The sequence below is a fragment of the Callorhinchus milii genome, unplaced genomic scaffold (assembly GCF_018977255.1).
Source record: "Callorhinchus milii isolate IMCB2004 unplaced genomic scaffold, IMCB_Cmil_1.0 Scaffold6, whole genome shotgun sequence".
Lineage (NCBI taxonomy): Eukaryota > Metazoa > Chordata > Chondrichthyes > Chimaeriformes > Callorhinchidae > Callorhinchus > Callorhinchus milii.
In genome coordinates, this window is record NW_024704747.1 from 327,485 (window position 1) to 345,683 (window position 18,199).

The following is an 18,199-nucleotide window of genomic DNA, read 5'->3' on the forward strand; positions in this document are numbered from 1 at the left end:
GCAGTGTCTCATCACAATGAAACAGCAGAACCTTTGAACAAGAAACGCCTTTGCAGACTTGCAGAGGCTCAGAAGCAGCAGCTCGGGCTCTACCAGTGCTGGTCTAGTGACTGTTTTGGGGGTGACGCAGCCACCAGTTTGCGCACAGCAACGTCCACAAACAGCCATGAAGGAGTGAGTGATTTTATCGGGGTAATATCAGCAGGAGACCAAGTGAGAGTCTCTTTCCCTGACATCTGCCTGAACAGGGCTCTGGCTGGGAGTGAGGTGTAATGTCTCATCAGGACAGCATCTCCGACGTTAAAGTGCTACCAACTGAGCCGGGCTTCACCTGAATTTCCCCAAAATGTTAAACCATCAAATCTTTCATTAAAATAAACCCAGTTTTTATTGTCCTGCACAGTTCATAAAGCAGAAGCTTCACTTTCCATCCATTCCCCCTACCCCCCGCCCCCCCGATTTTCTCTCTCCTTCTGCTCATTCTCTATCCATCCATCTTCCCTTATTTTCTCTCTCTGATATTGATCAGACTCTGTCGAGCTTGGAATCAGGAAGTCATTTGATGCCCTCGCAATGCGCTGAGTAGAAGTTTTTTTTAAAACTTGCTTCAATTAGTTCCTGGCTCCAGTCCAAAACATACAACTCAACACTCGCACTTTACCCGAGGAAGTGATTACAGTAGAATAAGAAAATAGACCTTGGAACGGCTGAGAGAAGAGCTGGGTGGAGGATAGACAAAGGAGAGAGGCAGAAAGAAACAGAAATTTATGGCACAGAAGGCGGCCATTTAGCCCATCATGTCTGTGCCACTCCATCTAGAGCAATCCTTTAAGTCCCTTTTTCCTGTCCTTTGCCCCCTCATGACCCCCTTAATTCCCCTCACATTCTCTTGTGACAGAGAAAGTTCTGTGTGTGTGGGGGGGGAGGAAGTATGTGTACATGTGTGTGGGGGAGAGTGCCCCCTGCGGGGCAGTGTGTGGGGGGGAAACGTGTCAGGGAGGGCAGTTTGACAATACAGCAGTTACCGTGGTGACAAGAGACATGGGCCTCATGGACCATTTTTACACTTTAAACATCCTAAACTGCTGTTCACATCCTCCCCCACACCAAACCCCACCCGCCCATCATCTCAGTCCTCAGTGGCTCCCAGCAGATCTCACCCTTCAACCTGCCACCTCCTTATCCAACCCTGCTCCTGAGTTAGCGAGTGTGAGGAAGTGAGCAAGCGTGTGGGAGAAAGCATGAGAAAGTGTATGAGTGAGTGCGACTGAGCATGTGAGCGTGTGTATGTGTGAATCACTAGCTTCAGAAGAAAAGGCGACGTGGAGTGTCTTTCTGTATGATATTGGTAACTGCAGCCGCAGTTCAGCAACACAGTGAGATGCATCCACACCTCCTCAACCACCACCCCGTCCCCCCACAATCACACATAGCAAAGTGTCACTGCAGCCTGGCACGGCAACAACTGTAGATAATTTATAAACATCATGCTGTGTCCTAGCAAGGGCCAGCGGTGGCAAGGGCAGGGCCCCGGTGAGGCACTAGCTGTCCTGGTGTTGTTGCAGGACTTGGTAAATGTCGTCAGTGACGGCGAGTTTCTCGAGCAAAGGGAGAATGTCCAGGAGCTCAGTGTCATACATGTCATCAAACCAGGAAGTGACGGGAATCTGGAGAAGGAGAAAGTATAAGAGCAGCAGAGATGTCCACACCCATATATGAACAATCCCCCCCCACCGTGCTGCTCCCACTGTGGCCCTCCCCACCCAATGGAGAGTTGGAGGTTGGTGAGGTCGGGACACGACAGTTGTATGTAGTGACGTGTGGTTAAATGTGGTAAAGCGCAGGGACGTGTTTACATTTGTGACGTGCGGTTACACGTGGCGAAGCGCAGTAACGTACAGCGTTGTTCGGGTGGAAGATATAGGACAATGGGGAATTGTCGATAATGATGACACGGTTTAGATTGCGGCCCAGCAGGCTCAGGTCCTTTACGTAGCTGCCCTGGTGATACACACAGGCCTCCCGGAACAGCCGGCTGCGGAAAGTGTTCCATTTGTCCAGCACATCCACCACAGGGTCACCGTACTGCAGAGCAATGGCAAACAGGTTAGTCTGAGGGTGAGCGATGAGGCTAAGGTGGGAATGTGGAAGTGTAGGTGAGTGTCAGGGGTGGGGTGTATGGGAACGTACCTTGGCGAGGCTAGCAGTGAACAGGATACACTCAAACAGCTGCCCCACTCGTTTTAAGAACTCATCCACGTGCGGCCGCTTCAGCACATACACCTGTAACACATGACAGTGCTGTGACACACTCATCACCTGTAACACACCAGTGCACGGAAAGGGTTCTGTCCATTGAGATTAAGTAAAGGGGAGTGAGGAGGCTGGGTTCATTGGGACTATCCTCGGTGGGGGTGGGGGAGGAGGAGGGGGGCAGCGAGATCTCCTCTGGGTTCAATTGGCTCCAAGGTGACATGTTTGGCAACGGAATGTTGGAATCGAGCCAGTCCTCTGTGTCTGGTTTCTGAGTAAGATGGGTCCGCAGGACTGTTGATGACAACCCAGCCTGACTCATAGGCAGGATCTGGAAGGACAGACCAGTCACTGCGGGCAGGGAGTCATCATTATCCTACTTAGCTCTTGTTAACTGTGCAAGCCAAAGCCCTAATAGGTAGGGTGGTCCTAGTTGTTAGGACACTGGGCTCAGACTCACACCAGCACTCGCTCAGAAACTGTACCCTTGCTGGGACTGGGGGCACAATGGAACAAGCTCCACTACAGGGCTACGGCTGCAGGACATCAGGCATATTTGTATGTGCTGGAGGGAAAGGGAGGCTGCGGCTGTGGAGCTGAGATTGATCGTCTCTTACCAAGTGTATAGTGTTGTTGATCTTTATGGGAACAATGAAATCTGCATTGCTCAAAGGCTGCAGGACAGAAAGAACAAAGCAGTCAACAAACTCTAACCCTGACCTGGGAGTGTGGACGCACAGTGTAGAGGGAGCGTTACTGTGTCTCTAACCCTGACCTGGGAGTGTGGACACACAGTGTAGAGGAGCTTTACTGTGTCTCTAACCCTGACCTGGGAGTGTGGACACACAGTGTAGAGGAGCTTTACTGTGTCTCTAACCCTGACCTGGGAGTGTGGACACACAGTGTAGAGGAGCTTTATTGTGTCTCTAACCCTGACCTGGGAGTGTGGACACACAGTGTAGAGGAGCTTTACTGTGTCTCTAACCCTGACCTGGGAGTGTGGACGGACAGTGCAGAGGAGCTTTATTGTGTCTCTAACCCTGACCTGGGAGTGTGGACGGACAGTGCAGAGGAGCTTTATTGTGTCTCTAACCCTGACCCGGGAGTGTGGACGGACAGTGCAGAGGAGCTTTACTGTGTCTCTAACCCTGACCCGGGAGTGTGGACGGACAGTGCAGAGGGAGCTTTTCTCTGTTGCTGACTTGCAAATGCTTACCATAAATGAACTATGTACTAAAGTCTCATCTAAATCTATCACCAGACATTTCTTTTCACGATCTTGAAACTTCTTGTTTGGGAGTAGCTTTCTGACTGGCTGCAGAGAGGGAAAACCTGCATCAGGTACACAGGAATCAGCTCCTCACCCCCAGTAAACACCTGAATTGAGCGCCCCCCCCCCCCCGGGGGCAAACAGCAGGAACCAGACCCTTTACAGTGTATCCTGTGAAGTGCTTTGAGACGTGAAAGGTGCTCCACACAGTGCAGCTCCGCCACCTGCTGACAGAGGGCGGTACTGTAGGAAATCACCGGAGACAGAAAGTCAGGTCCAGAGTTCACGTGGAAATTACTGATAAACACAGAGACACACAGACAACCCCGTCCCCCAGGTCCGCTGGACCCTGCCTGGCCCAATGGAAGCGTAGCATTGATACTAACCAACTTATCAGCATCTTTACAGTAGAAACAACAGAGTAGATTATAAAGGATTCCACGACGCGGCAGGTTTGGGCTGTACTGGAACTGAGCACCTGATGAAGAGAGAGAGAGGGCTGAGAGTGATCTGTGGTCGCAGCTATTGCCAAGAGTGCCGTTTGGCACAGTTGCTGCACTGATTGAGCCTCAGACCAGGAGATTCCTCCCAAGTCCTGGAGCCCACTTCCTGCACAGAAGACGTTTCACACACTTTCCCCTGTTGTTCCGGTTATATTTGCATTGGTCCCAGTTGCACTTTCGGGATGGAGTAAGTTGTGGTCAACTACTGCTTTTCTCTATATAAATGATCTGGATTCTGGTATTAAGGGCACCATTTATAAGTTAGCAGATGACATAAAAGGGAGTGCAGCTAACAATGCAAATGAAGCAAGTGTAGCTAACAAAATGATGATTGTAAGCAACTTTAGGGATACATGAGCTGATTGGGCGGAGAGATGGCAAATTAAATTTAATGCAGACAAATGTGCGAGTGGAAAAGCAAAGGGACCCGGTAATTAATGTACATAAATCCTTAATGGTGGGAAGGCGGGTGAACAAAGCTGTCAAAAAAACTAATGGGATCCTGGACTATAAATACGGGTAAAGAATATAAAAGCAAAGAGGCAATGCTAAACCTATATAAATCACTAGTTAGACCACAGCTGGTATATCATGTCCAGTATTGGTCACCCCACTTTAGGAAAAACCTGAAGGCTATAGGGGGGCGCAGAGGAGATGTACTGAGATGATCCGGGGAATCGGTGGTTTGGCCAATTGGGCTTCTGTGTGTAAACTTCTGTGGTTTTAAGGTTATTAGTTACATTATTACTGGTTATACTTTTACCTGTGGTTCCATTACTAGTTACAAATTACATGTGTTCCCATTTCTAGTTACACTGTTTTCCAGTGGTTCCATTACTAGTTGCACCAGTTATCCTGTGGATATCTTATTAGTTCAACTAGTTACCGCGTTGTTTCATTGCGAGTTATACACGTTTTCTGTGGTTCTATTACTGGTTACATTGGATATCCTGTGATCCCATGCCTAGTTACACTAGTTACCTTGCTCCAGGCGCAACGCCTCCCCCTCTTTAGTGACCTGGGTGGAGATGGACGAGATGTCCATGAGGCGGTCGCTGTCCCGGGCTGAGCGGCTGGGGCGCGGTTAGCTCACCGCATGGACTCGACTCTTGCTCAAGGTCCGGCCCCGGGAAGCGCTCAGCCCACGCCCCCCCCCCCAGCTCCGGGAGGGCTCCGGGCCGGGCCTCTCCCTCCCTCCCTCCCTCCCTCCCTCCCTCCCTCCCGCTGCGCTGTGGGTCGGGCCCGGGGCAGCTCTGAGCCGGTGGCGACCTGCACTTGCGCTCAGTTCATGCGCTGCTGAAGCTGAAGAGCCGCGATGGTGAGGGAGCGGCTCAGCTTCATCCATTGTGACGCTCTCACAAACAGCAGCAGATAAAGCTGCTAACACTGCCCCAGAGTAAACCTCATCAGCCCCGTCCCAACCTCAGCACCAGAGCACAGAGAAAGCTGCCAACGCCAGGCAGCCTGACCCTCAACACCAACCTTAGCCCCAACATCAGCCCCACAGTCCCAACCTCAGCACCAGAGCGCAGGTAAAGGTACCAACATTAGCCAACCTCAACCCTATAGCCCCAACGTCAGCCCCAGCACCAAAACTGGTCCGGTAGCCAATAGCCCCAACCTCAGTACCAGGACACAGATGAAGCTGCCAGTCCAGCCCCAGAGTCAACCTCTTACCCCCATAGTCCCAGCAACCAAGTGTAGCTCCGTAGCCAATAGCCCCAGAGCCATAGCCCCAGCTCCACGATCGGCCCCAGTATCAAAGCACACATAAAAGTTGCCAACCCCAGGGTCAAGCCCAGTCTATAGCGGGTTGGGCTCCGTGGGTTGGGGGCGGGGCTCTGTGGGTTGGGGGCTGAGCTCTGGTGGATTGGAGGCTGGGACAGGGACAGGGACGGAGCGACACGGGGACAGCAATGGCTCAGCCTCCAGCCGCCGCAAACAGCATATGGGGAACAAATCCAATAAGTTACAGAAACGCTGAATAATAAGAAAAGAAACCGGCGGTGGAGAGTTGCCGTCAGCCCCCGCAGGCTGGAGAGCTGAGCCGCTGTGTAATCCCTCCCCGGGAATCTGTCCTCAGCTCTGTCACCGCTATTCCTGGCCCCAGTCACTCACTCCTGTCCTCTGCTGCAAAACGTTGGCTTTTGCGTTTCGAATCCTTTTACGCTTTTCCAGTCTGTTCCCTTAGCGGATTATTGAGGTTTATGTTATCTCTCCTCCTCTGCCCTCCCCGCCGCCAGATCAAAGTTTCAAACCTTCTCCAAACTTTGATCAGCTGCTTGTTTAGTCCTGTTCCCTGAGGGCTGAGTGTGGAGATCCGGGCGCCATGCACAGAGCAGAGGCACGAGTGACCCTCAGGAAGGGCAGTGAGGAGGTGGGCAGAGGGCCTGGCAGCCTGGCAATGCCCAAACCCCCTCCGGAGAGGCCCAGGGGGCAGGCGATGGCAGAACTCTTCCAGCCACCAACCTTCCTGAGGAAGATGAAGAACGCAGCCATTGGCACAGGCTGTGACATCAGGCTGAAGGTGGCGGTGACTGGCAGCCCCACGCCAGCCCTCAGCTGGTTCAAGAACAAGTGGCCGGTGGGGCAGGAGTGTGAAGAGTACGGAGCGCTGTGGATCCGGGATTGCAAGCCTGCTGATGCCGGAGTCTATACCTGCATCGCCCGCAACCGACTGGGGGAAGCCCGCAGCTCGGCTGTGCTGGCTGTCCTGGACCTGGAAGGTGGGTCACGGTTTTGGGGGGTGGCAGCAGAGAAGTGAAAGGTGTGACACGGTCTGGTGGGGGCTGCGGAGAAGATGCGGGGGTGCAGGATGTCTAACTCCTAAATAGAGCTGATTAATGTCCTGGCATCACTCCCACAGGTGTGATGGTTCACGCAGGATTGAGTAAATGGTGTGTGTTGTCATGTGTCACTGTCTGTCATGGAGGATTGGGTGCATCACTGTGTTTAAGGGGGTTCTGTGCAACACTCTGGGATGCATCCCTCCAGGGAGAGTGCAGTCCAACCCAACAAATATCTCTGGAATTTCCATGTGTAGGTGGGATGCATGGAGTTCTGTGTGGTTTGGAGGTGCTTAAGCATGGTGATGGGTTTCCATGAGTCAGACACCCGGCTGGCCAAAAAGGAATGGTGCGAGTGTTCACAGATGTGAAGATGCCCAGGTGTAGGTTACAGCTGCTTTCTGTGTGTGTCCTGTGCACTGTCAATGCACTTTACAGGATATACTGTTAAGTGTAGTTACTGTGCATTTGTAGGTGAATGCAGCAGACAATTTGTGTACAGCAATGTTCCACACACAGCAATGACGTGAATGATCCATTTTATTTAGAGGATTGTTGGCTGGGGCCCTGGAGAGACTGCCTTCTCTTTTTGATTACTGCTGCAGGATCTTTCATGTCCATCCGAACAGGAACAGACAGGACATCAGTTTAACATCTCTTCCAAAGGATGGCAACTCCGACAGTGCAGTGCTCCCCCAGCATTGCACTGAAGCGCCAGCCTAGACTGAGTTCAAACATCCCAGCATGGACTTGAATCCACAAACTTATGATTCAGAGGCAAGAGTGCTATCAACTGAGCACACCTACTCTCTCAGACACACACCCATTCACACACATACACAGTCTATCTCAGACACACTCATTCACACTTACTCTGAGACTCTGGTTGAATCAGAAGGTGTTGCAGAGGCAGGGACAGTGTGTCTTGCACCTGTTGCAGCCACATGCACGCTGGTTCTGCTATTCTTAGTGTGGAATCTGCCAATCTTTAGATTCTAAGTGCGTAAGTGGAGCAGGGCTCGGGTTACTGAACGTACCTTTACACTGAGGCATCGAGAGTCCTTTTAGCAGAATCTCTTCTCCACGTTGCCAGCCTTGGGCCGCAGTTAAGCACTGTAAAGCGCTCCGAGACCCCGCCTGTTTGAAGGGCACTACTTAAGCACAAGCTATTGTTCTACAACTAATGATCTCTTTACTCTTCACCCTCTCCACTGTATCCCCTATACACTCTGTCCCTCTAATCTGTCTCTCTCTCTTCACATCCACAGATGACATCTTGGCTCATTTGGTAACAGAAATTACTATGTATTATAGAGAATCGCAGCCCGTGTGTGTTATAGAGNTTTTTTTTGTGTTAACCAGCCGGATGGCTGATACATGCGGAAACCTATCACCGTGCTTAAGAGTATCCAAACCAAGCTGAGATTTCCATGCATTCCTACACATGGAAATCCCAGAGTAAGATTGTTGGAATGGAATGCGCTTTCTCTCCCTGGAGAGAGGTAGGTGCAGGTTGGCGAGAGCCAACGTTTGGGGAGAGCCCATGAGTGTGCATTCGGGTAACTGCTGAAGTCTAACCAGCTAAAACCACACAGCTTGCCATTGAGAGCGCTGTCTGGCGCTGTCCCGCTGCTTGTCCAGCTAGGACCACTTTACCTGTTAGGGCTTTGGCTGCAGGGTTAACAGGAGCTGAGTGGGAGGATTCCCTGCCCCCAGACTGTTCGGCCCTTCCAAGTCCTGCACATGATCCAGGCCGGGCTGTGCTGTCATCAGCAGTGAGTGCCCTGAGATACTAGTATATCAAATAGCAGCCTCTGTGTGTATTATGCAGAATAGCAGCCCCTATGTGTATTGTAGAGAATAGCAACCCCTGTGTGTGTGTGTTATACGGAATAGCAGCCTATAAATTCCCTGGGGATGATGTGGAGAGCGTCTGTCCTGTGTCAGACGGGCAGTTTGGGGATTGTGGCCACAGTTACTCCTCATTCTGAGAAGCAGATACAGAGACTCAATCCAGGCGCTCAGCACCGAGAATTCCCTGCAGGCGCCTGGAATCTGTGCCATCCTCTGATGTGTGAGTGTGTGTGTTGGTGGGGGGGGGGTGGGTGGTAGGAGTGGCTGGGCTGTGTGTGTGGATGGGATGGGGGTAGGAATGGCTGGTACGGGAATGGCTGGGCTCTGTGTGGGTTGGGGTAGGAGTGGCTGGGCTGTGTGGGGGGGGGGGGGGGGAGTGGCTGGGCCTTGTGAGCGGGGTGGGTAGTGGCTGGGCTGTGTGGGGGTGGAGTGGTTGAGCTGTGTATGTGTGTGGCGGGGGCGAGTGGCTGGGCTGTGTGTGGCCGTGACGAGTGACTAGGTGGTGGGAGAGTGGCTGGGCTGTGTGTGTGGGGGAGAGTGGCTGGGCTGTGTGGGGAGGGGGAGTGGCTGGGCTGTGTGTGGGGAGGGGAGTGGCAGGGCTGTGTGTGGGGAGGGGGAGTGGCTGGGCTGTGTGTGGGGAGGGGAGTGGCTGGGCTATGTGTGGGGGGGTAGTGGCTATCTGTGTGTGTGTGTGTGTTGAGGGTGGGTGGTGGTGGGTTCTGAAGAGACAGTGGCAGAGCTGGCGGAGAGGAAGGTGACAGGGCAGTGCTAGTTAGTGCCACACTTTCACTGTGAGTGTTGGTGATGGTTGGGGATGGAATTGAAGCCAGGGACACACTGCAGTCTGGGGATGTTCGAGTTCTGCCAGAAGAAAAAAAAACCTGTTGATGCTTGGAGGAGGAATCCGTCTGTCAGCTGCTGACGCCAGAGGCAGGTTTCATGTTGTCTTGTTTAATGGAGCCGAGACGGTAGGGACTTGCTGAGAGTCCTACAAAGCGAGGCAAAGAGAGCAAGGAGCTGGCAGAGATTGGCACAGTGACTGAGAGGAACTTGGAGTGACTGGAAGAAAAAGTGAAATACTTTAAAAGTCTTGCAAAAGCAAAATAAGAGTAAGAGTTACTCACCAGCCAGGGAGCAGTCTTCATAATTTGGTTTGCCGACAACAGAGTGAGGTAAGGCTCCCTGTATGCTCACCTCAAACAAACCATTGCACATTCCCTCCCTGCTGTGTTGTGATTATGTGCTGATTAATGACCAGAAACATCCTTGTGTCAATTTAACTATCGTCTTGATGAAATATTCTGCTGAGTGCTATCTGAAAATGGGGTGTGGGATCTGGCAAAGGGGTGGAGCGCGTGGGTCCACGGTGCTAAATCTGTATCTTGGGTTTGTTGGGTGTTGGAGAGAAGAGACAGTTAATTAACCCCCTGATGGTCCAAACCTACAAATAGATTGTTGGAACACACACTGTGGCCAATCGTCCTCCAAGTATAGATCTGAACAACATCTATTGGCATCTCACCAAGGGGCTGCCTAAGCAGTAGCATCTGGAGCCATTTGCACTAAGGAAGGAGTAAAGACAGAAGGATTTTACATTTTATAGTGTTTTATCATGTTAAAATGATATGCTTCAGAAATAATCCTTGCATTTGATACATTGCCAATAAGACTGAAACATCTCAAAGCACTTCATAGCAGCCATTCTGCACACAGCCATGAAGCAACTGACCAATTTCTCTGAGGATTGTTGCCCAGGACACCAGGAGAAACTTCTTTCGCTTTTCCAATAGTATAACAAATTCTTTTAACTCCTCTCAGAACCGGCTAAACAGGAGCTTACTTTAACATCTCAACTGAAGGACATTGACTCTTAAGAAATGCAGATCCCTTCTCCCCTCAGACTGTATTGAAGCATCAGCCTCAAGTCCCTCAAGTAGAGCTTGTAGGCAACACTCTCTGAGTTAACCAAGGCCGGTTGGTGAATGGTGTGTCCTCAATCTTCAATAATAATCCTTATATTTGATACCACACATTATCACGTAATCAAAAAGTCTCAAAGCCTTTCACAGGATTTTACTGCGAAGTATAGTAACTGTGTTTGTTGGTGCACACAGCAGGTGTGAACCTGGCTCAGTTGGTAGCACTCTTCTCTCTTGAGTCAAGCCCCACATCAGAACTTTGAACTCACAGTCTAGGCTGACACTTCAATGCAGTTGGGGAGTGCTGCATTGTCGGAGGTGCCAACCTTCAGATGAGGCATTAAACAGGTTCCATCTGTCTGCGCCTCCGCACCTCAGGCATTGGCAGCATCAACATCCACGGATGCACACTCCACCTCACCAGTTAGGAACTTGGGAGTCTTTTTTGACCCTCAACTGTCCTTTCTTTCCGCCGTGATCTGCTCTGCCTTCTGCCTTCCCCCACCGCCGTAACATTACCCGACTCCTCCACTGCCTCATCCCTCAGGCCGCTGAAACCCTCATACACGAATTCGTCACCTCAAGGCTCGACTAAGGAAACTCTCTTCTTGTCGGCCTCCCCAACTCTTCCCTCCACAAGCTGCAGATCATCCAGAACTCTGCAGCTCATGTACTCTCCCGCACCAGGCTCTGTGACCCTATCACCCCCACCTTCGCCCGGCTCCACTGGCTCCCCATCCCTCAGAGGATAGAATTGAAAATCCTCATCCTCACTTTCATGGTCCTCCAGGGCCTTGCTCCCTCCTACATCTCTGACCTGCTGACCCCCTATCAACCTGCCCGCTCCCTCCGTTCAGCAGGCTCCAAACTGCTCCATGTCTCCCACCCGATCTGCTCTACCATCGGCGGCCGGGTTTTCAGCCTCTCTGCCCCCACCCTTTGGAACTCCATCCCATAGTCCCTTCGCCTCACTCCCTCCCTTGCCTCCTTCAAGGCATGACTCGAGACCCTCCTTTTGAACATGCTTTCAGCTGCCCTCCTACCTCTCTGCGCTCCCTCATCCCAACCGTGCCCCACCCACACTCGGGTCCTGGGGTGAAAGGCGCTTTTACAAAGGTAATTTTTTTTGTTGTTGAAATCGTTGTGGTTGTAGAAAGTTACAGCTCATCCAGGACTTAATATCTACACAACCAGAATGTTAGCTGCAGCTGTAAAACATCCTGAGATTCTGGTTGGTTTGGCCTGAATTCTGTGGATCTTTATATTTGTGCTTGCTCTGGAGTGCACTTCCTTTGTCATACTTCATTGATCAGTTCATCAATTATCAATACTTTACCCGGGCAATACCTCTCCATCTTCAATCGAACATCACATAATAGGCCTCACTATGCCATGGGCCTAACCCCCCACACAGACAGGCCTCACTGGGTCTAACTCTACTGTATATAATAATAATAAATTAACTAATATAAAATAACTTAATTACTCTCTCGATGTGAATAGAAGCTGACATTCAGTGTGGAACTGAGCTACCTGAGACACTACCTGCATGAAGGGGTGCTATATGAATGCTAATTCCTGTTGTTTATCTCCAGCAGACAAGGTTTTCAATGAGAGTGTTCTCTGTGTAAATTAAATGAATTGAGCTTGGTAAGGCTGAAGGATACCCTTCTGTGCTATAAAGTATAAAGCTTATACTGTTCAGTTTGTTTGATTCAGAGCCTCACTTGAAGTCATTGACAATTCAGGCCTGGTACGGCAGGGTCTTCTTACTCTTCTCTTCAATCCCTACTGATGACAGCTTACTGTTCCTTCCTTGCAAACTGCACCAAGCGCTCTGAGATGCTACCCTACGTGAGGGGCGCTATATAAATGCAAGTTGTTGTTACACCAGCATTTTCAGCTGAACATTTCTATCCCATCTGTCGAGGTCCGCCCTCCTTTTTTCTCCACTCAAAGCAGACAAGGCCCATTTGCTGAGTTTGTGGACGGAGATGACATGGGTTCCTTGTTTCCTCGTTCCCTGTCTCTTTGCCCCTCCCCCACACGCAAAGAAGATTGCTTCTAAACCTGCTGTCCACTGTAATAGATCAGCGTGGGGCAGGAATTTGAGAAGTGCACAGTATGCAGAGTCTGTGGTTGTAAATTGATGAATAATCATTTGCTGCTGAGGGTTCAGCTGAGGGACTCCCTTGGACATCGCAGCCTGCTGCCCGCTCAGGAACCCTGAGCTGTGTATGCGCAGCAGGTCACAGCATTTACCTTTGAATGATTCCAGTATTACGTCTCTCGCTAGTTTTTGGCAAGGAGTTCCACAGCGAGATTTGGACTAGATTTTCAACCAATTTGTAGATTGCTGCTTCCAAGTGTTTGGTATCCCCTAACAGGCCCCTAGCCTGGCTATTGTCAGATCAATCACTGCAGCACGACTGTGCTGTTGCTGATTATGTCACAAACGTTACAGGCTCTGCATCCCGGGCTCATTCCTCATCACAGTCGAAGCTACCACTCTAAAACAGTGCTGGGGGAGCGCTGCACTGTCGGTGGTTTCGTCGTTTAGATGAGTTATTAAACCAAGGTCCAGTCTGCTTGTTCATGTGGATGTTAAAGATCCCATGGCACTATTTGAAAAGAGAAGGGAGTTTCTCCTGATATCCTGGCCAATAATCTCCAGATAGATAGGTTATTCACTTCAATTATTATGGGAAATTGCTGTGTACAAATAGGCTACAAAATACAGTTATTACACTAGGCAGTAATTCCTGTGAAGTGCTTTGATACAGTTCGACAAAGTGATGTAGCACCTCATCACATCATCGAGACGTCTCAAAGTCCTTCACAGGATTTTGCTGTAAAGTGTAACTGTATTAATTTGGTCACTCAATCAATGACTATTTGTGGGACGCTGCTGTGCGAAATTGGCTGCCACGTTTCGCCCAAAAATATACAGTCAATTCACTTTACAATATATTCTGTTAAGTGCACTGAGATGTCTCAAAGATGTGATAAGGCGCTGTATCAAATGCAAGTATTATTATTATTATTATTTACAGCCGAATGTGATATCCAGTTTGGACATATCAATGAATTACAAATAGTCATGACCAAATTTATGTCGGGATTTTTGGTCAGGCCATTGGTAGAATCTCCTTTTTCTTTTTGAATAATGCCATGGAATCATTTCTCCTACTCACGTAAGTCACCATGGAACACCAGCCACCTCCGCTCCCTTAAAGCACAGGTGTGTGCCGCTGAACGCACTTGGCTTAAATCGAATGGTCCACCGGCAGATCTGGCTGGATCTTATCAAATCCTAGCACTCTGCCCTCGCCTCCGCTAAATCATTGTTCTACTCCAAGACAATCTTGGAGGCCAAGGACAACCCCAGGCTCTTCTTGTCCATCACTAACCGGCTCCTACGCCCACCCTCTTAAGCCTCGCCCATCGTCAACTCCAATGCCAACTGCGAAGTGATGCTGGACTTCCTTGAATCCAAAGTCGAGGGGATCTGCTCAGCTGCCTCTTCCCTTCCATCTACTACACCCTTTCCATCTCCCCCTCCCACAACGGCCCCTACCCATCCCTCCCACCATACCTTCGAACTTATCTCCCCCTCCTCTCTCACCACCACCATAACCCGCATGAAAGCAACCACCTGCTCCCGCGACCCCATCCCTACCCCTCTCCTTACCTCCCAGCTCCACCTCCTTGCCCCTCTACTCACAGACAGCATAACCTCTCCCTGTACACTGGTACTGTTCCCACCGCATTAAAATCAGCCGTCATCACTCCTATCCTTAAAAAATACTCCCTACTCTCAAACTACCTCTCCATCTCCAACTTCCCTTTCCTCTCCAAGGTCCTGGAATGTGTTGTTGCTTCCCAGCTTTGCTCCTTCCTCTCCCGACACTCCCTTCACGAACCCCTCCAATCGGGTTTCCGTGCTGCCCACAGCACAGAAACAGCCCTGGTCAAAGTGACAAATGACATTCCGTCCATCTGTGACCAGGGCTCCCTCTGCCTCCTCCTCCTCCTTGACCTCCTTACTCCTCGTGGAGTCCTGTAGCTCAGTGGTTAGAGCACTCGCTTTGCAAGTGAGAGACCTGAGTTCAATTCCAGGCAGAGGGCGAGACCTTGGGCAAGTTTCCTTACTCCACACAGAGCCTAATAATAATCCCTCCAAAACCAAAAACAATAATAAATTGGTCATTTTCAATCCACGACTGTTTGTGGGACATTGCTGTGCGCAATTGGCTGCCGCGTTCGCCCACAAATATACAGTCAATTCACTTTACAGTGTGTTCTGTGAAGCGCTTTGGGATGTCCTCCAGACGTGAAAAGCGCTATATCAAATGCAAGGATCGTAAGGATCGTTACTGCCTTGCTACCGTTGATCACTCTATTCTCATCCACTGCCTCTCCTCTCACATCAACCTTCACAGCTCTGTCCTTGACTGGTTCAGATCGTACCTCTCACATTGCTCCACTTCATCTCCACAAACAGTTTCTCCTCTAGCCCCCTCATATGGTGTTCCTCGGGGCTCTGTCCTTGTTCCCCTCCTCTTCAATATCTGGTGACATCATCCGCAGACATGAAGTCAATTTCCACATGCATGTGGATGACACCCAACTGTACCTCCCTGCCTCCACCCTTGACTCCAGGCTCACTGCTGTCCTGACAGAATGTCTGTCAGACATCAAGTCTTGGATGAGAGCTAACTTTCTTCAGTTGAACGTCAAGAAAACCGAGGCTCTCCTGATTGGCCACACCTCAGGCGCTGACAGCATCTGCATCCATGGATGCACACTCCACCGTACTAAAGCAGTCTGGAACCTTGGCCTCTTGTTTGAACCTCAATTATCCTTTCCACCCCACTCTCGTGCCATCACCTGCTCTGCCTTCCCCCACCTCCGCAACATCCCCTGGCTCCGCCACTGTCTCACTCCGCAGGCCGCCGAAACCCTCATACACGCATTCATTATATCAAGGCTCGACTGCGCAAACTCCTTGCTTGTCAGCCTCTGCCCTCCATAGGCTGCAGATCATCCAGAACTCTGCAGCCCATGTCCTCTCCCGCACCAGGCTCCGTGACCTTATCACCCCCATCCTCGCCCCACTTCACTGGCTTCCCATCACACAGAGGACACAGTTCAAGATCCTGGTCCTCACCTTCAAAACCCTCCATGGTCTCACTCCACCCTACGTCTGTGACCTCCTAACCCCCTACCATCCTCCCCGCTCCCTCCGCTCAATGGGCTACGACCTGTTTCACGTCCCTCACCTCGCCCACCCCATCATTTCGCCACTCTGCCCCCACCCTCTGGAACTCCATCCTCAGTCCCTCCACCTTGCCCCCTCCCTTGCCTCCTTCAAGACCCACCTCAAGACCCTCCTCTTTGATCGTGCTTTCGATCACCCTGCTTCCCCCCTGCCCTCCACCCTCCCCAATCCTGTTCCCCAGCTTGCATCCGAAACTCTTGACTGTCCAACGCCTTGGGACGTCCGCTCTACGTGAAAGGCACTATACAAGTATAATTTTGTTGTTGTATTAACGTACACCTGAATAGGCAGACAGGACCTCAGTTTAGCATTTCCTCATCACCTCCAACAATGCATCGCAACTCTGCAGTGCTTTGGAATGTCAGTCTGGACTGTGAAACCAAAGTCCCAATGTGGGGCTTGCACCGACAACCTTCTAACCCCACACAGTTCAGGCTGACTGTATCCTGAGCCTTTATGAAACTGTCAGAGTTGGTAATTGTATTGCTGAATATAGAGGCAGACCAGGGTTAAGTGCAGGTGTAACACACGGATGGAAGCTGGTGAGATCACAGCTGATTTGCTCAGGATTGGAGGAGAGATTTTTATAAAGAGAACAATAAGTAAATCTAGGAAAGTAATGAGAGCACCAGCAGATATGGGTGGAGCTGTCCCCAGTTAGGTACTTATGATGTCCTCAATCTGCAGAACCATCCTTTCAGCAGTGAAACAGGTCTGGCTTGAACAAGGAGCACTAGTGCCTCTCACCACAGTCGCAGCAATCAGCACAAACACCAGATAGGATTGCACATGTGGAGCAGATCCTACAGCTCTGATAAAGTACATGTGAAGCTGACTGAAGCCTGACATCAATCTGCTGTAAAAATAGCCACTGGTCTGGTCAATGCTGCCGAGAGCTATTTACACCCATCAGGAACGCAGCTGGGCCTGTCCATCAGAACGTCAGCTTAAGCACTGAACCTTTGGGCAACAATATGAGGTTTACTGCCTGGAACAGCAGCCTGCCAACTGCCCTGCTGTGACATTGTGCCACCCTCACTAATCTGGTACAGACAGGCCTCCAATCTAGTGTAGATTTTGTGTTGGTTAGCCAAGAGTCTGACACGTGTGGAGACTCATTATCATGCTTAAGAGTCTCCAAGCCAAACAACGGAGAGTTCTATATATGGATGGTTTCCAATTGTCTTTCCCTCGAGGGACATACCCTACTGACTTAATCCAAAGAGTTTAAATGCAAGAACATGGGTTTCCAGCCCGCAGAGTATGTATTGGGACACACCAGTCAGTGATAATTTAACTAGCTATAACTACAGTCTACCATTGCTGAGCATTGGTAAGTTTCTCGCTGTTAAACTAGGACCTCCGTACCCAATAAGTCTTGGCTTGGAAGATCAGGAGGGGTGAGTGGAGAGAATCCCAGCCCTAGTTACTGGTCCCTATTGATTTATGCCATAAATTAAGAAGTATAAAATCAAGAAAAACCTGAAAACACTATTGATTAAATCCGGACTTACCTAGACTCGTGTGAATGTTCGGGGGGTGGAGTGCTTCTTGCCGGCCCACTTCATGTCCCAACTCATCCCAGCATTGAAGAACTGGGTCTCTATAATCCTTCAGTACTGTAATGCTTGGAGTCCTGTAGTGTAGTGGTTAGAGTACCCGGGGTCGATTCCCAGGCAGGTCAGGGCGAAACCTTAGGCAAGATTCCTTTCTCCACACACACACACACACCTCTGTTTACCTAAAAGTAAGTAGCAACCAGTTTGTTAGTCGATTGGTGGATCACTTTCCGGTGGTAATAATCCCTCCAAAAATAAATGATAATGATAATAATATGGTCACTCAATTAATGACTGTTTGTGGACACTGCTGTGCGCAATTGGATGCCGCGTTTCGCCCACAAAATACACAGTCAACACACTTTACAGTATATTCTGTGAAGCACTTTGGGATGTCTTGAAGACATGATGAGCTATAATCAAATGCAAGGATTATTTTTTATTATTGGTGGGCGAGCTCTCAGCCTTTCTGTCTCCTTTCTCTGGAACTACAAGGATAATGATATAGATGTATAAAACTTGTTTTACTGATAGAAAATCTGACTTGATTTTCTATCCAGCTCAATGTTGGCAAGACAGAGGCCCTCCTGCTTGGCTCCTGGTAGCGCCTCCTCACCTCAGCCGCTGACACAATCACCATTCATGGCTGCACTCTTCACCTCACCGAACCAATCCAAAACCTTGGTGTCCTTTTCGACTCTCAGCTATCCTTCAAACCCCACATTCGTGCCAATGACATGTTCCACCTTTCCACACCTCTGCAATACTGCCAGC

At 50.2% G+C, this 18,199-nt stretch overlaps 1 protein-coding gene across 1 annotated transcript; it reads right to left on the minus strand.

Annotated features, from left to right (window-relative positions):
* Positions 1-951: 951 nt before the first annotated feature.
* Positions 952-5,785, minus strand: LOC103189801 (carboxy-terminal domain RNA polymerase II polypeptide A small phosphatase 1; the record flags this gene model as incomplete). Its single annotated transcript, XM_042336172.1, has 7 exons — positions 952-1,667; positions 1,900-2,085; positions 2,191-2,283; positions 2,871-2,927; positions 3,470-3,568; positions 3,910-4,001; positions 5,704-5,785. Coding segments are annotated over 7 exons (735 nt in total), but the record flags the coding sequence as incomplete, so codon positions are not given.
* Positions 5,786-18,199: the final 12,414 nt, after the last annotated feature.